Raw genomic sequence first — 18,375 nt, forward strand, 5'->3', positions numbered from 1 at the left:
GTGCAAAACCTATTCCTGGGAACCTATTCCTGGGAATCCACGCACTCTGTAAGTTGATACTATATTTTGTTTTCGCGAGCTTGTTTCGTGTTGTTCGGTTGAAATTAATTCAATAAACGGTGGTAAGGAAGTTCGTCAGTAATATAGTATTGTATCATTAGAAAAAAGGCGAGAGCGTAGTACAGTAGCATAGTGAACTGTAATAACTGACAATAATGTTAATTGTATTAAAATATACTAGATTTAAAAGCGTCGATCGCCGGTATTCATTCGACGGTGCCGAAAAACCGATCACCGTAGTCTCCAAGGCCGGGTACGATGAATCTGTCGGAGTTGAGCATCGGGTCCACCATTCCGGTGACAACTTTCACGTTCGGATATTCACGACCCAACCGGTTAAGTCCTTCAGGGCAGCTGATTACGTTTACGAAGATCATCTTCTCCTCAGGAATGCCGATTTCCAGCAGACTTTTGATAGCTTAAAAAATAACTTTAATCTCCGAATGCAAAAGCATTGACTTACCCATAATAACTGAGCCGCCAGTAGCGAGCATTGGATCGCATATCAGAGCGGTCTTGTTAGCGACGTTTTTGGGCCACTTTTTGTAGTAGAGAATGGGTGTTTTCTCCTTCGTCGTTTCGTCGCGCTGGATGAGGATCTTCGCCACTGGAATTCCTGGAACGAGCTCTCGCACTGCCTAAACGACTTTTGAAGAACGCAAATGAAAGTCTATTTTACCTGAAGCATGGAGTCTCCTGCTCGGACGATGGAAACTGCGAACGCCTCGTTCTCGGGATCGGCAGCAACGCCTCGCCACGTACCGCATGGTGTGGGAATGTCGACTTCTGAAAACGACCATTACTAATCCGCGCAAAAATGCCGTTAATGAACCTTTATCGGCCATGAGAGCGAGTGCGTCTTCAGCGATCAGCTTCATGAGTCGGAGAGAATAGAATTCGAAGTCCTTGGGCACTGTTTCCACATGTCGGATTTTGGAGAAAAGATAAGGCAAGTTTTTCGAAGTGCAGAGCTGGCAGTTTGGATGCTCGAATTTCACTACCGGATTGCGAGAGTCTGATGGAGGACCGTTGCTTTCGGCTACGTTAGGAGACATTCTGAAAAGGATTCTCCAAATTTACAATCTCCCTGTCTTTTTTTAAAGAAGCATTAAGATTTGTATGAAAGAGATGAAAAGAAATAACCACAGGACAATAAATGGAAAAATGAATGATTTGAACTAAACTTTATATGAAATAGAAAGTTATCAACAAAAATTCATGGCCTGTGATTATTTCTCTCCAATTCTTTCTCTATCCATTTTTCAGGTTGAAGGTATTAAGATTGAGGTATTGAGTTTCATAACTGTGATTTATTTCTACTGGGGTTAGTAAAGGCTAAATCGGTGGGACTCTCCGTTTATGAAGCAATGGCTCCACGTGGGGACGGCGTGGGCGTGAGGTGGAGCAGCACTCGCTCCATCCGTGTGTCTTTCGTAATCTCTAACCGGGGTCACCCTTAGACGCCGATTTCGAAGAGGGGAAATCCGATTTCCTCGTCACTAGAATATCGCTCTGAAAGTAACTGCTCAACACTCGAATTGACGCTCCCCTCCCCTAAGCCTCGGGCAAGAGCTGCAGATATTGCTAATGCAAAAGCAAGGCTAGAGTCGATCTCGACCATTATTTCCCAAGTCTCTCAGACAGGCTAACCAACTTGAACCATTCGGTATATACCTTCTTATTCCAAAATATCGCTTTTTATAAATTATATCTCTTTGAAAGTCTGTCCTTTCCCGTGAAAAAAAAGTCCACAGGTAAAGTGAACCAGGTCTCTCCGAGTTGTTTGCCATAAGAAAAGGCCGTTTCCATGAGTTCGTATTTATCTGATGCTATAATAGCATCTTCGTTATGGTTTCGTGGTCTGTGACGTTCTACGCTATTTTCACAGCTTCGTCTGAAGGGGACGGCTTTTATCGCCGACATTTAGACATCAATCACGGCCGATATTTGCGCAAAATTCTGCATGATATAGAACTAGCAGTAATCCAATCGTAAAGATATTTTTGCGGTGGTGGACAGATTCTAAACTCGGACAGACAGATGAGCAGCATGAGACCTGAATTGATGAAAATGAATATCGATATCTGATTGATTTGCGTATCGATTAACGCAATTTACGTAGATATAGTTTCGAAATTGAAAAATAATGCCGCCGAAGCATTTTACAAATATGCTCATGAAATCAAGGATGAAATTACTGTAGGAAATATTTCATGAGCTCTTGCACACTAATAACATAACTTTCTATCAAATATTCGAATTGTTTGTTCTACAGAAGGGAATTCCTTATAGGAAGTTCTTTCACTTTATCTGTGCTAGTCGTTAATAGATTAAGACTCTTAGTAAATAACACCATTTCGTACGGGACGTGATATATTTACATTAAATGAGAAACAGTTTGCAGCAGTATGAGTAGGCAAAGGGAAAAGTAAGAATAAGTTAAGACGGCTTTCATTCAAGCTGTTTCCTCAGCCGCTGGTTCTCGCTCTCAAGCGACCGCAGCTGTTCGTCCATCGATTCGAATTTTTCATTAATGAAAAGTTGGATATCTTTCACTGCTTTCTTCTTCTCCTTTTTCTGCTGTTTCACTTGCGCCACAATCAGTTCCATCTGTTGGAGCATATCCATCTTCTCGGCCTCCTCGGCCGCAAGAGCTTCCTTTGCAGCCTTAGCCTCGGTTTTTGCCTTTTCTGTTTTTTCCTTTTGCTTTTCGAATTTTGCGAGAAACTTTTCAATCGACGTGTTCATCTCGTTCATCGTATGCGCCGCCTTTTCTAGCTCCGTTTGTGCGAATCGTAGTTTTGTATTCATCGCTACTTCGTTTCCTTCTGGAAAACCATTGAATCTCTTAAAGGGACTGTTACTTGAGTACTCTTGAAATTATATCATCGATTCTAAATGCGATAATGTTCTTACTTAATTTACCTTTGAAAACAATCTACAAAGAATCTATTTACCTGCATGATTGTTTGCGGATCAAACTCTTCTTGCGCCATAATAAATTATTTTTATTTGAGTGGGTAACGGGGGTAAAATAGATTTTATACTATCGTTATGTGGGTTTTCTATCTCGTGAAGTGGTGAATGATGGATTTCGGGGAGGCCAACTCGAAAAGTAATTCGCCAAATGGCTTTGTAAATAGCAAAGAAATGCAGTTGAAAATTCCGTACCATGCAACAACCACAACACGTCACAAACCTGAGCAAACCAACCCAAACAGTAGTCACTCCAGTATTTTATTGCTCCTACTGATCAAGCTTTGCAAATTTTTAATCCCACATTCCTCAAACGATTTGTTTTCTTCCAAAATGATCTGATGCTACATCACTGAAGTAGCTTTCCGATCACCTCATGACCCGGATTAAAATTATAAATATTATGTTATTAAAAATACGATATTTAGAGGTCAAGCCTTATGCGATCCTTGCGATGAAAATTCGAGACCAGTGTAAAACATAGTGAACTTTTGTAAAAGACATCAGCTTTTTTGCCATTTCTAAAGCAAATCTTCAACATTGATATGAGAACTATAAAAACATAAAATGCGCTTTCCAACAATGACCTTGTGACAACTTGTGACTCCTTACTCGAGTACCACAAGGACAATCAAAACTCTATTCTTTAGGCAAGAATCAATTAGAACAAGATGTATCGAAAATCTGCGAATGTACCATTCTGACATTATCAAATAGCCCCGTCGCAGGGGCTTCCGTGGAGTCTCCAGCTGATTTACAGCCTCTAGTTTCTGATGTGGTCAAGTGTGATTTCGTCCATAATTGCCGTTTTAGTGACGCCACTCGGTCGATCCCACAATTCTGCCTCTGCCAGGGAAATTACTTCTTTCTCGACGCTCAAGATATTCATGGAGTGGAAATTGCATACTACGGCAAAAAAAGCGGTTTCCTAATTCAATAAAATCCAAGTTGCCTGCAATAAATATCTTACGAGTGCTTGTTTCAAGATGAAAAGATGTCGAGGAACTCGCCTGAGTAAATGTGCGCTGACGCAAATGTAGATTTGACCCTAGAAAGATGCCAAATAGTCTTTTAAAGAGACAACAATAGACACCGCTAGCTGCGATCTCTTCTTGCATGACTGTTTTGAATGAAATATAATATATATATTTAAGGATGCACAGGGTTTTTAAACTAGAATCGGAACACAAAAAGCCGTGATCCAGAACTCAACCAGATAAAGTCAGAAAGAAGAATTCCTTATTCCTTTTTCACGAAATAAAGTTTTCAATGCCTTCGAGGATAATGAGCTACAGAAAATAAAATAGTTAAATATTTACCAAATTACGCATAGATTTAATGCGTAAATGCAGAGGAAAGAATAAGGTACAAGGAGCTAGAACTGATACTTTGATTTGAAATATAACAAAAATCATCGGTATGATCGGGACCGAATTCCACTTACAGCAAAACAAAAAAATCACTGCAAACGAGGAAATGAGTCTCGATCTTTAACAGAAAAAGAAGATAAACTGGGATTTAATTTTTTTTTGTACTTGCAAAATTATGATTTCGGGGTATTCAGCTGAGCGGTAATTTGAGCATAGTTTTTTTTCGGTTCAGGAGAATGAATGTACAGTTTTTCAGAAGATGATATATAAAGTTTATATTATAAACTACTAGTTAGACAACTAGAGACTAGAATTGAAGACCTTTTGGTAAGGCGATGGTTGTTTCGGTTAATAAATTCTAAAGCGACCGTTTGCGTGTTTACTCAAGCGTCGATCCTCTCCCTCCCGGAGTAGTCTTGTCGGATTTAAACATTAACGTGTATTTAAATGATTTTCATTCATCGTACTAAGCGAAATATTATATTTCAAATATAGCTACGAAATGATGCTGGAATCCGTTCCTGGTATCACATTGAGACGTTTCAGCGCGTCGATAGAGCCAATGAGCGTGCCAATACAACCGAAAAGAAGTATAACATAGTCTTCTATTAACTGACGGCTTGTATGCCTTCCTTTGAATATCCTCATGTGTATCAACGCCGGGAGAATGAACGCTAGAGTAGGATTAAAAATCATCTTCTTTGGGCTACTTACCTAAAAGAGAACAGCACGTAGCGCCAATTAAGACCATGATCGTCGAGAAGTCGGGGATAATCAACACGACAATGACCGATGAAACGACCACGGACGCACGGAGCAGATTTCCTTTCCAGAAATGGTTGACAGTTCCAAGGCGCCGTTCCAATATTTCGACTGGGAGTGAGTTATTTACTCTGTCTAAGACTTCAAAGGATTTTTGAGGCGGTACTTACTGACTGGGAAGAGCATGATCGGATATGTGAAAAAGAGCGAAAAGCATAGGCAGCCTTTGACCATTAACGGCATTGGTCCGACAGGAAGATTGAGCGTGATTATCGAGTGCGTTTCAGGGCCAAACGAGAGGTAGCCACACACGCCGAACAGAATGTAGAGGGATGACATGGCAGTAATCGAAAGTGCTAAAAATAAGAGCTCGAGAACGAGTTTTGCGAAGAGCAGCCTACCAAAAATAGTAGAAAATCGACTACGGTAGTCTTTGGCCACAGAAGCTTCTAGTGACAAGATCATTCCCGCGCCCTCGTAGCAGTAAATTGAGACGCCGATGAAAAATGGAAGCCCTTTTAGATCCATTTCCTTAGGATGAATACTGATTGTCGACACATGCTCAAAGTCAAACCAGAAAACGACCAAATAAGCAAAAACATTGGCGAAGTCGGCGAATAAGCTGAGTAAAGTTAGACAGCAGTTAGAAACATAAACTTACCTGAAAATTGAGAGCTTGTGAAGTTTGCGGACTAAACTAAGACCGACTAGTCCAGGAATCATTAACAGAAGAAATGGAAGCTTGAGACTGTCGTCGACAACGTCTCCTTCATCAAGACCGTGGACGTAGTGAGCGAGGTTTTCGGAGATGAAGATCAAATACGCACAACTTTATAACATGTTACTCGCGTCCTCTGAAGAACTAAGCTACTTACCAGAAGCCAGTTTGACTTATAATGATTGCCCAATCGACGATGTTCTTGCCTCTATCGCCGAACGCTATTTGACAAAGGTCTCCGTAGTTAACTTCTTGGCCGGCTGAGTCTCGACTCTAAAACGTAGCATAATGATGTGAGCATTATTGATCCACGTACTCTCTCCAGTAATTCAACTTGGTCTTCATCCCTCGTGCCAGGCGGTGTAAGTTCCATTCGCGAGACATTTGTTTTTGAGCAAAAGTGTTTCGACTTGATAAGGAGCATCATTCCGCTAAATATAAATCCCTAATCGGACGCGAATGGCTGTGCCTACCGGAACGACAGGAAACCAACAGCGATTAGAATGATAGTTCCCTCAAGTACTCCTGCTTCTTTGAAAGCGTACGGCAAACCGAGAACGCCAGCACCGATAAATGAGATAAAGATATTGCCGAAGATTTTCACGGGGCTTCGGGTGCCCTCTCCGCCATCGGAGACACTGGCGCCTCCCATCCCCTCTTCGCGATTTCGATTAGATTTTGCTCGAGAATAGAGAACACTCTGAAGCCGAGGTTAAGAAGAGCTATCGATAGTAGTCTTTAAGTATTATAATGTAGGAAAGGTGTGTGTTAACTATTTACATGGAAGGAGTTGAGTATTTTTAAGCAGTCAGGCGACGTCATTGATAATACACATTTTTAAAGCTTTTATTTTCTAAATTAAGAGGTCTATACCACCGCCGACGTTTGTAATAGAGCGAGAACTGACGTTCTCTTTCTCAAACAAGAGCCAAGACCGGTTATTTTTTTTATTATCAGGCATGAATGGTTAAATATAGCGCGATCTCTGAGAACAGCGGCTGGGAAAACGATGTTAAAATAATAATTTTATGATAATGACGTAACAAAGTGAAAGAGATCATCATAGCATATCTACACGCGGATGCATTTTCGCTCTCCGTCGATTTAAAGCTTGAACTTGAAATGTTTTCACTTTCATAAGGGGCCAAGAATAATCATTTTTAAGATTATGAATTAAACTAATAGATTAAAATGACGTCGGTTCCAGCTATTTTAAATAATTAGGCTTATTGAAACGTTAATATGGCTATTGAAAAATGAGACTATTGTTAAAATTTGATGCTGTTGCAGTTTAGATCAGGGTAATGGCAGTTTAAATCTGTCAACCATTTTTTAAAAATAAGTTGCCAGTAACAGTCACAGGGTGCAGGAAATATAACTGTATTACAGTATAAGTTGCGAAAATACAAAAATAAGTTGATTACGATTTGACACGGATCGGTCGCAGATCCGAATGGATCTCTTGATCGCGTGTCAGTAACGGAAATAGATCCCAGTGAAAGAAATTCAAAGGGATCAAAGAAGAGCATAGGAGAACAAAAGCATATGCCAGAATTGAAAGAAAAAACAACCCGATTTTCGGATTTGTGTCGCGACGCAAATCGATCATCGTTGAGGAAAATGAAAGAAAAACAATGGGAACAGGGTCGGAACGGATTAGAAACACAAGTATACGTTCGACAGTATTATTAATTTAATAGCTCTGGCGAAGGCATCCGCTTCAGAGCTTATCTGACTCCATAGACGTTGTGTTCGTTGACGTGTATGGTTCTTTATGAGATGGCTGCTCCTCTGAACTTTGCGCGCCGGGGGAGTTTTCGTTCGGTCCGTTCACTTGCTAAACGCAGATGTTATTTTCTGTTCGATTAATAAAAGAACCCGAAATTTGGGCGGTGTTACTCGGTTGGACTCGAAATAAGGATTTGTTTTGGGTATAACAAAGGCAGCCCTGCCAAGATGGAAGATCATCGGCCAGTTATCGTTGAATAAATTTAACACTTACACTATGTTCCCTCCAGGAGTGAAGAAACTTTTTCTTGAACATGGGCCCCCTTGGTTTTTCTTCATTTTGATTCTGAGGGGTCGTCCTGCCGTTCGTGCTTCCGATAGTGCTCGGTTTGTCAGTTGACTCGTTTGGGGGAGAGTCTGGCTTCTCGTCCATGTAGAGGTCAGGCTGCACGCGAAGACGCGCACTTACCGGCCTGTTCGCTACTTTGATTGCGATTCCACGGGTCTCGCCTTCAGTCTTTTGCGATGGACTATCGCCACTACTGATTTTGACCTCAACGGAACGTATCTCCCTGTTGTCGGACGGATTTCCAGGCACTTGAGAGCCACTGTCCGTCGGGACAAGCTCGAATTGTTCAACGTGTCCTTCAAGCTCAACTGTTTCGACCGGCGTGAGCTCGATAGTGTTAACAATTTGGACAGGGAGCACATCGCCATTTTTCACGTCCAAGAAGTTTTCGGTCCAGCTTTTCTTTGGCATCATGTGTTGGGATTTCCTTCAAAAAAAGTTAATGGCTGATAAAACTGTAAAAAGAGTGCACAAAAATTAATTGAAACGTGGTTAAAGATGGTGAAAATTCTGGATCTGTTTCTCTAAAGAGTCGTTCATCAAGAACGAAGCGAATCACTCAAAAATAAATGTTCCACCGGTAGCCGCGCTTTTTATTGTTCCAAGCTGTCGAGGCGTAGTGATTTACAATAATAAACCATCGCCCGCTCCCAATTAGGATTCTAATAAGTAGCACTCATTTGTTATCGAAAGGTAATGGTAAAACCAACCAGTTTTTTCTAATATTACAAGTACCTGCTCTCCGCTCGTTCAGAGTTGGTGGCGATGGACTCGGGGGAGCTCCTCTCGTCTCGTTGCTGGCTGCCGTCGTCTTGGGCCTCTTCCTGGTCTTCGGAGTCTTGCGAAGCTGCCTCCTTTTTCTTTTGGAGGAGTTTTTTCTTGTAATCGCGTTGCTTCTTCAGAATCACATCTTTGTGAGTCTGATAATACTCCTTCTTGTTCGCGAGGATATGTGGCGGAGTCTTCTTTGTCTAAATCAAATACATAATAATTAAAACCCGTAAACTACCTGGACAAGCGCATCGACATCGGCATGCTCGCTCGCAAAAGCCGTCTGCCGTGTGCTTGTATGGTTCTTTTGCTAGAGATTATTTTCATAATTGTCGTATTTTGACTTCAAAATTCGGATTTTATTATAACTTACCCGTGGGGAGAGAATCAAGCTACCAGCGCTGATGTTTCCACCGCTAGAGCCAACATTAGTAGCAGCTTGAGGAAGTGGCAGGGTTTTGACGAGGTATTGTTCCTGCGCCGTGGTGATCGAAGATGAGCTCTGGGAGTATGAAGGCTTCGGGAAGATCTTGGAATTCTTTGAAGCGATTGCTTCTGCCTGTCTCTCGAGCTCCTCTTGCTGCTTCTGCTTCACTTCATTCTGTTTCGCCTCCCTTAATTTTTTGATATCATCAAGAGTCCAATGTTTCATTTGAAAATCACTAATTTCTGTGTAGACGTACTTGTGAGCTGAACCGTTCGCAAGAGCATTTTCTTTGGCCAACTTCTTCTTATGATACTCCTCCTTACGCCTCTCAAGAATATGAATTGGCGTTTTTCGTTCTGCTGTTCGGCTCCATGGCTTTCCCTTTTCAGTCTTTCGTTCTCCTTCTTCAGCGTCTTTGCTTCTTCCGCCTCTCTTTGCTTTATCATTCTTCGGAGTCTTCGATCCCTGACCTCTCTTGTTAGATTTGCTGCTGGTTTCATCCTTCGAGGTTTTGTCGTTTTTGGCTTTCTTTCTAGCCCCACCCTTGGCCTTCTTTGACGGCGTGTCCGTATCTTCAGCAATGTCGGCATCTGCGACTCTTTTCGCTTTAGGTGTCTTTCGCGCAGTCTTACGTTCCTCGACGTCTTCTTCGCCACTTGCGTCGTTATCATCATTAGAGGCCTTCTTGCTCAAACGAGCCTTCTTCGAGGAGTTACTCTTTCGCGTCGTCCGTTTCTGATCATCGTTAGTCTTGGAGATTTCCAGCGCTCTACGGAGACTCTGACGGACAACTTTGACTCTAAAAAGAAGTTAAATTCTTGTGAGCCACAAGCCTTCTTCGTAAAAAGGAACTTACTCTTTATTTTTCGTCGCGTGAACCTCGTCTAGGAGAGTAGAGAGTGGAACATTATCATCGTCGCTAAAAACAAGTTAGCTCCAAAATAGTCACAGTTTCCACTACGGAACGCACAAAATGGTGAGATTAGATTAACAAATTAAAATTTCCTTTGAACTTCGAGTTACCTCATGTTTTCTGTTTCATTCTGAGAAGATGACTTCTTGGATGAAGCCACTTTCTTCTTAGGCGGACTCTTGGAAGCTTTTCCTGCTGTTTTCTTGTTCTTGCTCTTTTTAGGTCTTGGTCTGGACGGTCCGGGCTCGTCGTCTTCTGACGTCGAAGTTTGATTGCCTGTGTATGGCTGATGGCTGTATTCGCTTTCCGGGGAAGGTCCTCTGTTTCCCGACGTCTTTTCTCCTTCAGATCGACCAACATGCTAGAACGATCCTCGTAGAGGTCGTTGATTGGGCGGTGATCTTCTTCATCGTCAGGTACAACGTAAGCCTCTGTGTCCTTGCTATTTAAAACACCCTCATATCCATCATCCTGATCCTCGATTTTTACGGACTCGATAAAATCGTGCATTTCGTCCTGGAGATTCAGCTCGCCGGCCCTTCTTTTTGCCTCAAGGTCCAGACGCTTAGCGCGTTCTTCTAGAGTCTCTTCGCCTTCTTCTTCTTCCTTGATACCGCCAGACTCACGATTCATAATGGCCCTAAACGAAACAGTTTAAAATCGAAATTGAGGAGACAAAATAATCCATTGAACAGTCGACTTACATTTCACTCAAACTATTCTGCTGCTCGAAGAGATCTTGCTCATTCGTGGGGACGAAGCGGTTCGGATTAACAGCTATTGCACGCCTTGATGCCAAATGATCTGGGTCAATATTAGGAAGAGAAGCTATTTCCGGAATTCTTGGTTGTGGGAGTGGCTGGATACCACGTGGGAGAAGGTTTGATATGCCAAAACTCAAGCTCCCCCAAGTATTCTGTACTTCAGAGCAGAAAAAGGCGATACGTTGGAAGTCAGCCCTGTTCGGCTCGTTTCCTCTGGAAATACGGGCGGCAACATTGGCGCACTGAACCATCAGGCTGAAAATAATGAGAAATTTGAAAATCGACGAATTGCTTACTCGGCAATGCTGCAACCGTGTCTCTGCATGAGCTCGTTGATGGACCGACCAGCCCTTGAGGGGATCTGCTGGTCTCCCATTTTCCAATCTAAATAAAGTAAATTAAATGTGAAGTTTTGATAAAAAGTAAAACCCTCCACCTCACTAGAGAGCGAAGGATCGGTAAGGGAGACTTTTACGATCATTTTCAAGACAATCTCGAATAAAAAATTTCTCTCGAGGAAAGAGTGGCTTGATGAAATCTTTCTCAGAAGTTCTGATTTTTAGCTGAAACTTACCTATCCGCTGCGACAGAAGATGCGAGAGGCTTCTCTGGACTGCTGCAAGACAAAATTCTCTTCCTTTACCGACAGAATCAGATTACTAAGGTGACTAGAACTCCGTTCGCGAAAGCGAAGTAAAACGATTCTTACTGGCGCTTGATTGGACGAGCGCCGCAGCGAATAGAAATTCGAGGAGAAACGCGCAGCAGCACGCTGCTCGGCTTTCCTACGCGGAGATTCCTCCCAGCACGCCATCTCCCGAAATTCTCATAAAACTCACTACTTCCCAAAACTCCATGCGGTCTCATTAGAATAGAATATTATTCATCCTCTGATCTAAACCTATCTGAAAGAATCGAGGACGAGATTCTTCTCACAACGAATCCATGAATACGTACATTTCCTGCTGCTAACATTGTAGACTAAGAATCAGTTAATCTGACAATGGACAACTCAGCTTGTACTGCTTGTCGAAATTAGGCCCTGATTATAATGCTTTCTTTTCGAAATCGTCTTTTTGCTTTCTTTAGTAGTTCATCCTGCATAAATACAAATTTAAGACACCAGGAAAGTATATTTTAGGATTAATACTTTCCAAAAGACTTGACCTCAACAATAATCTTTATTTATTGGAAGATTTTGCTCAATAAGCTCATAAATATATAAAAAAGAACCCCGATAAATTCACCAAAAGTTAAAGAATGAGAGGAGGTTCATTGACAGAAATAAGGTTGAACTATTACGAGCTTCAGGCAGCATTCTTTTTGCTCATTTAAATTAATCCCTAAACCAGAAGATAGTTAGGACTTTTGCTACGGTTTGTTTAAAAAATATATGTTATCGCGAAGTACAGTAAAAATGCTTCGTAGTCACCAAGTCGTCATTTTTTTTGAATTGCTGTTTTGTATGTTTCGTAACGATGTTTTACTTTTTCTCAGCTTTAGGTTTGGTTGTTTTTCGTTTGTTTCAAGAGTATTATTTCTCTATCAAAATCAACCAGTCCCTTCAGCCTCATTGGCAGCTGGCTTCTCCTTCTTTTCTCCCCTGAATTCGTGTTCGGCTTTGAGGGCTCGTTTTTTGTGTAGCCGGACGAGCTCTTCGACGACGAAGTCAACATCGAGGACGCCGTGTTGCTGCGCATCTCTAGTTCGCACGGCGCAAGTTCCGGCTTCAAGCTCTTTGTCTCCAACGACGAGAATGAAGTTCCACTGCTCCAACTGGGCTCGTCGGATTCGGTAGTTAAAGGTGTCTGAAATTTAGTTAGAAAGCAAATATCATATTTCGTTGCAAAATAAGGATAATATAATGGTAAGAATATACGGAGAATAAAAAGAAGGGGAAAACACATGAGTAAATAAGATTCTGATATTTCTTATAATAAGAATATAGAAACTGACCGACGCAGTCTGCATCCGCTTCTGCTTCGATTCCAGCATCGAAGAGCTTGGTAGCGATGCTCTGGGCGAACTGCATTTGAGATTTTCCGATTGGGACGACTTTGACTTGTCTGGGGCTGAGCCAGAAGGGCCATTTGCCGCCGAAAGATTCTGTAAGAATGGCGACGCATCGCTCGATTGAACCCAAAATTGCGCGGTGGATCATTACGGGCGTCTCTTCCTTGTTGTCGCGCACGAACTTGAGCTTGAATCGCTGCGGCAGTTGGAAGTCGAGCTGAATAGTGGCGAGCTGGTGTCTTCGTTTCAACGCGTCGAGGATTTTTATATCGATCTTTGGTCCGTAGAAGGCTCCATCGCCGGGATTGAGCTCCCACTTTGTGTCGTTCGCAGTGCAGAAAGTGTTCAGAGCGTTCGTGAGCATACTCTCAGCTTGATTCCACTCAGCCACTTCTCCCAAAAACTTCTCTGGTCGGGTCGATAGGTTAAGTTCGAAGGTAAATCCAAATGTGTCGTACACAAATTTAAAGAATTCAAGAGCACCGGTGATTTCATCTTCAATCTGCTCACGGGCGCAGAAAATATGAGCGTCATCTAAGGAGATTTTTAAAAGGTGTCTCGCTACGCGCTAAAGTGGCCTACCTTGCTGGAAGCGTCTAACTCTTGTAAGGCCAGATAGTGCGCCAGACAATTCATTTCGGTGGAGAACACCAAAGTCAGCGAATCGAAGGGGAAGCTCTTTGTAACTTCTGAGTCGAGAGCCGAACATGACACAGTGGCCGGGGCAGTTCATTGGCTTCATTGCCCATTTGTCTTCCTCGACCTTGAATGTAAACATGTCATCTTCGTAGTGTTGCCAATGGCCTGACGTTTTCCAAAGCTCTGAGTTGAAGATGTTTGGTGTGACGACCTCTTTAAATCCTCGCTTTCGGTACTCGCTTCGAATGAAATCCTAAAAGAATATATACAGTAGATAAATATGGCTTCTTACTTGGAGTCGGTTATAAATGATAGCACCGCGGGGGAGCCAGAAACAGGAGCCGGCGGAAACCGGGTCGAAAGTCCAAAGCTCTTGCTGAACTCCGATTCTTCTGTGGTCTCGCTTTTTCGCCTCTTCCTGGAAAGTAACCCACTCGGTGAGCTGCTTCTTATCTGGGAAAGTGATACCATAAACTCGTTGAAGTGACTCCTGATCGGCTTTTCCTTCCCAGTATGTTGCGCTCGTTTTGTAGAGCCTATAATCAGTGACATGCGTTTTCAATCAAAACTTACTTGCAAGCCTTCGCTTTCCCGGTATGTGGAAGGTGAGGACCTCGACACATATCGATCAGATTACCACATCTGTAAACAGTCGTGTCGCCAATATTTTTCTCTTCGATCAGACGTTGTTTGAAAGGATTATGCTTGAACATATCAATGAGCTGTTGCTTTGTGACATTAAGTCGCTGGAAAGGCTGCTTTTCTTTCATCATTTGGTAGTAAAGCTTCTCAAGCTTGGGCATATCTGCTTCGGAACTAATAGTATTGTTGCCCATCCACATATCGTAGTAAAATCCGTCTTCGATGTCGGGACCGTAGCAGAGAGCACCGCCAAAATATCGCTCCATACACTCACCCAAAATATGAGCACTAAAATAAAATTAAGAAGAAACGGTAAATATGTTATAGTTTACCTCGAGTGCCAGTAAGTTTCTTTACCTTCCTTATCCGAAAACTTGAGTAAGGAAAGAGTGCAATCGCCCTCTAACCGTCTGGTCAAATCCCAAACTTGATCGTTGACCTTGGCACAAACGACAACATTAGCAAGACCGGAAGAGATTGATTTCGCAATGTCAAGAGGAGTTGTTTCCCACGATGTTCCTTCCTTGACTGCTCCATCTGGAAGCGTGATTTTGATCGGATTCTTTGGCATTGCGGCGATTCGTTCTTCTTGGGCGGCAAAGAGCTCGTCGAACATCTTCATTCGGTGGGCAACATAGACTGGGTCCTCTAAACATAGATTTGAGTTTTTGTTTATATAAACAACTAGAGAGAGACGATTTTTTAAAGTAACAAACCTTTCATTTGTCCGGTTTTCGCATCACGCTGGACACCTTTCGCTGGGAGGAAATCAAAATTAACATCCTTCGAGTGGCAGGATCCGCTTGCACATTGAGCTGCAGGGGCCGCTGGTGTAGCAGCAGCCTCCGGTGCGGCTTTTTTCTCTTGCTTCTGATCGCCACCCATCTCGAATTTCACTTGTTTGTACCATCGCATCAGATGGGGGTGTTGCACCGGCGCTCCATCAAATTTCTTGAGCGCGTCTAAAATCAATAATCAGTTGCTTTTGAAAAGTAAAGCGGCACTTGCCTTTGTCCGCTTGGGAAATTTGGTAGCCATTGAGGAACGGAAGCTTCGAGAGCTTTTCGTTCAGCTCGTTGAGCTCTTGAGCCGATGCCATTGAATCTAAATTGTGCAGCGTTAGCTTGAGTTTCTTTCCGATCCCTAAATCTAGGTAACAGGTTGATGCTATTGGCTAACCTTTGTCTTTTGGGCTGAAACGCAATATATGTGATATTTGCAGTGGGCGAATCGAGGCCTAAACTAAAGGTTAGCCAATTTTTCCCTTTCTTTGTCACTCAGCCTATTCCTCCTTTCCTTAGCTATTATATTAAACTTTTTACCCGTTAGCCACGAGTATTTACTTTTAGAATAACGCGTGTAGACACCAGGTGCTGAGCCTTGAACAAAGAAGGGCTCATTATCGCATTTTAAACGAGAACAACTAGAAATTCGGCGTTGAAAATAACTGTAACATGTGAATATTTATTTTGTTTCTTTTGATTGAATTTAACTAAGTTTCACTGTTTATGATTGAAGCTGAATTGGTTCTTGAACTTATAAGATGACACAGAGAGAATTAAGATTCATGGGATTACTCGTTGAACGTAAAAACGCAGTCAGACAGTAATTCTTATTGCAGTAAAGGTTTTTATCAAATGTTGTAAATCCATGGAGGAATCAAGAAAGCAGTAAAAGCAAGTTGAAATAGTCGCCGCGGTGCCCATTTGAATCTATCCTGCAAGAAGGCAAGTTCTTTTTGTCGGAAAAAATGCGCCGGCAATTTAGGTTTAACATAATTTCGTCATAGGTTCGACTGAAGACTTACTGACAAACAGGTCATGTCTAACACGTCGAAAAAGAACGAGCCCACTGCGAATGGACAACGACTGATGAAAGTATGCGACTTAGAACAAATGTGCAAAAAAGCAGACAGATCTTAATATTTGTTCATTTTCATCAGATTTGAACGCCCGTTAGCTTAAACTAACGGGCTTATCCTCAGCAGCCGGAGTTTTTGAGCTCAGCTCCAGAGCGTTTTGTTATGGATAAATCTGTGAACCACTCAGCGTTGACAGGGTGGATACCAACTGTTCCATCAAGAATCGCTAGGATCAAGTTAATATCTCTACTTTATTTTGCGACGTTACTTTTGGTAAGTCCAGCCTTCATAGCAGCAGAAAATCCCTGCATGACTTCGCCTGCGGTTGGCCCAACATAGTGGAGGCCGACAATAGGCTCATTTGGCTCATGACGAAGTGTGATTGCCTTCATGTAGCAAAGATTGGCGTCTTTCTAAAGAACAAATGAATAAAGGTACCTGAATCCGAAGTTCGAACGAATTAGTAAAGAGCGAACTTACTCCAGCAAGCGTCCATTCCAGCGGCCAGAATTTTCGATGATAAACTTCAATATTATCTGCTCCAAATTTTTCTATCGCTTTTTCTTCCGAATAACCACAGCAAGAATATTCCAGCGGAGTGAAAACTGTAGTAGCAACTGTGTTATAGTCCATCTTCTCGACACCACCAGCATACATTCTTCGAGCTAGAGAAATAGCAAAAGGTGTCCTAAGTCTCGCTTAGTTACCTAAAAGTCGACCAGCTTGGATGGCGACAGGTGTAAGCTCAAGGCGATCTTTGAGGATGTCCCCGATAGCGTAAACATTTTCAATATTTGTTTCTTCGGCGTCATTGACGATAACTTTTCCGCTATCAGCTAACTCAACCTTGACGTTTTCGAGGCCAATGCCCTTGGTGCATGGGTCTCGCCCGATTGCCATCAGGACGGTTTTGTATTCATCCACGACTTGGGTACCGTCTTTCATGTCCATTGTAACCTAAAGAAAGACAGTTAACATTTACTCTCAATTTGAAAAATCTACCTTGAGCATTCCATTTTCAAGCTTTTCAATCGAGGACGGTGTGGCTGGTCGGATCATTTTGCAGCCAACCTCTTTCTCGAGATGGCTACCAACAATATCGGCACACTGCTGGTCAAAGCCTCGCAAAAAAATTGATCGCACGCAAATGTCAACATCGAGGCCAACTCCTAGTAGCGAAATTAAAAAGTTAAAGCCCTTATTATTGAAGAAGTACCTTTCAAAAATCCAGCACACTCGAGCGCCACATAACTTGCACCGACGACGAGCGTTTTGCCTGGACACTCTGTAAGCCAGAACAAATCATCAGAGCTGATTGCATGCTCAATTCCAGGAATATTTGGAAGGCGAGGACGCTCGCCAGTAGCAACGAGGATATTTTGAGTGGTCAGTTCTTCGACTTTGCCTCGCTTGTTTGTGCAGACGACGGTATGGTTGTCCTTAATCTCTCCGTAGCTGTTGAGATACTTGACGTTGTTGTCACGAAGTTCAACTTTGTAACCCCAGTTCAGCGAGCCGATGTAATCGCCGACAGCCATTTGCATGTTTTCCCAACTGTGGTTAATTTTTTCGGGATCAATATTCCAGCCGAACTTTTTCGCATCGTGAATGGCTTCTCCAAGAAGGGCAGACTGGTGCATAAGTTTCTAAATTAACGGTTATTTCTAAAGAAAACACTCGTTGCTTACTTTTGGAATGCATCCAACGTTAACGCAAGTTCCGCCAAGACCCCAGCTGTTTCCAGCAGGTGAAGGCTTCACAAAGTCGAGGACGGCAACTTTTTTGCCGAGCTTTGCCGCCTCTTTTGATGCAGCTAGACCTCCAGATCCACCACCAATCACAACCAAGTCATAGTCGTAGCTGTGTGGTTCGGTAGCCTTTGCGTTAACTGATCTAAGATACAAAATATATTTCGTTTCACTATTAGATTAATTTTCAAAAGAAGTATGAAAAGCATTTCTTTAGTAAAACAATGATAAGTTCGTGACACCAGTGATGATTAACCTTTTGTTTTTTCCATATTCTTTTAGGGAGAACGATCTCTTTGGGACGTGTAGGGGGTCACTACCGGCGAGTCCCATAGTTCCAGCTACAGGAAGAAAAATCCTCCTGAGCCGAGGGAGGCGCATCATCTTAACGTAAACCATGATGACTTATCAACCGGAAATAAGAAATTAAATAAAACCAAAACAGAGTATTGCGTATCAGTCCTAAAGGAAGAAGGTTGCCTTCATCATCGAGCTTGAGAGTATCATCACATCCACCAATATGCTTGCCATCGATGAAGACATTTGGGACAGATCTCTGGCCGGTCATCTCTTTCAATAAGTCCTGGTAATTGGACATTTCAGTTTCAGAGTACTTTGCATGATTGATAAGATG

The 18,375-nt window shown here is 42.4% G+C and overlaps 6 protein-coding genes across 6 annotated transcripts; all 6 read right to left on the reverse strand.

Moving 5' to 3' along the window:
- Positions 1-64: 64 nt before the first annotated feature.
- On the reverse strand, positions 65-1,139 carry LOC145709688 (uracil phosphoribosyltransferase-like). The gene is made up of 4 exons (XM_081787390.1): positions 893-1,139; positions 740-846; positions 524-698; positions 65-478 (listed from the first exon to the last, which is right to left on the reverse strand). Exons 1-4 carry the CDS (start codon positions 1,113-1,115, stop codon positions 267-269), a joined length of 717 nt encoding a protein of 238 aa, XP_081643516.1. The 5' UTR covers positions 1,116-1,139; the 3' UTR covers positions 65-266.
- A 1,327-nt stretch (positions 1,140-2,466) lies between these two features.
- Positions 2,467-3,135, reverse strand: LOC145709705 (uncharacterized). The gene is made up of 2 exons (XM_081787407.1): positions 3,018-3,135; positions 2,467-2,907 (listed from the first exon to the last, which is right to left on the reverse strand). Exons 1-2 carry the CDS (start codon positions 3,054-3,056, stop codon positions 2,512-2,514), a joined length of 435 nt encoding a protein of 144 aa, XP_081643533.1. The 5' UTR covers positions 3,057-3,135; the 3' UTR covers positions 2,467-2,511.
- A 1,046-nt stretch (positions 3,136-4,181) lies between these two features.
- LOC145706491 (uncharacterized) lies at positions 4,182-6,593 on the reverse strand. Its single transcript, XM_081783907.1, has 9 exons — positions 6,360-6,593; positions 6,203-6,317; positions 6,044-6,159; positions 5,830-5,997; positions 5,570-5,790; positions 5,339-5,524; positions 5,121-5,279; positions 4,928-5,080; positions 4,182-4,821 (listed from the first exon to the last, which is right to left on the reverse strand). The coding sequence occupies exons 1-9, from the start codon at positions 6,536-6,538 to the stop codon at positions 4,790-4,792; spliced, it is 1,329 nt and encodes a 442-aa protein (XP_081640033.1). The 5' UTR covers positions 6,539-6,593; the 3' UTR covers positions 4,182-4,789.
- A 25-nt stretch (positions 6,594-6,618) lies between these two features.
- Positions 6,619-11,319, reverse strand: LOC145708994 (uncharacterized). The gene is made up of 12 exons (XM_081786684.1): positions 11,268-11,319; positions 11,135-11,222; positions 10,779-11,093; positions 10,495-10,714; positions 10,185-10,435; positions 10,018-10,080; positions 9,418-9,960; positions 9,108-9,348; positions 8,973-9,044; positions 8,699-8,934; positions 7,889-8,390; positions 6,619-7,723 (listed from the first exon to the last, which is right to left on the reverse strand). The coding sequence occupies exons 1-12, from the start codon at positions 11,317-11,319 to the stop codon at positions 7,607-7,609; spliced, it is 2,700 nt and encodes an 899-aa protein (XP_081642810.1). The 3' UTR covers positions 6,619-7,606.
- Positions 11,320-12,000: 681 nt separating this feature from the next.
- LOC145709678 (threonine--tRNA ligase 1, cytoplasmic-like) lies at positions 12,001-15,576 on the reverse strand. The gene is made up of 11 exons (XM_081787376.1): positions 15,476-15,576; positions 15,312-15,369; positions 15,141-15,236; positions 14,849-15,094; positions 14,465-14,780; positions 14,064-14,420; positions 13,783-14,026; positions 13,434-13,743; positions 12,795-13,385; positions 12,407-12,646; positions 12,001-12,341 (listed from the first exon to the last, which is right to left on the reverse strand). The coding sequence occupies exons 1-11, from the start codon at positions 15,530-15,532 to the stop codon at positions 12,322-12,324; spliced, it is 2,535 nt and encodes an 844-aa protein (XP_081643502.1). The 5' UTR covers positions 15,533-15,576; the 3' UTR covers positions 12,001-12,321.
- LOC145709683 (thioredoxin reductase 1, cytoplasmic-like) lies at positions 15,577-18,162 on the reverse strand. The gene is made up of 8 exons (XM_081787382.1): positions 17,998-18,162; positions 17,682-17,886; positions 17,210-17,639; positions 16,996-17,162; positions 16,701-16,950; positions 16,474-16,658; positions 16,262-16,406; positions 15,577-16,219 (listed from the first exon to the last, which is right to left on the reverse strand). Exons 1-8 carry the CDS (start codon positions 18,138-18,140, stop codon positions 16,113-16,115), a joined length of 1,632 nt encoding a protein of 543 aa, XP_081643508.1. The 5' UTR covers positions 18,141-18,162; the 3' UTR covers positions 15,577-16,112.
- Positions 18,163-18,375: the final 213 nt, after the last annotated feature.

Source organism: Oikopleura dioica, chromosome XSR, assembly GCF_907165135.1.
Source record: "Oikopleura dioica chromosome XSR, OKI2018_I68_1.0, whole genome shotgun sequence".
Taxonomy (NCBI): domain Eukaryota; kingdom Metazoa; phylum Chordata; class Appendicularia; order Copelata; family Oikopleuridae; genus Oikopleura; species Oikopleura dioica.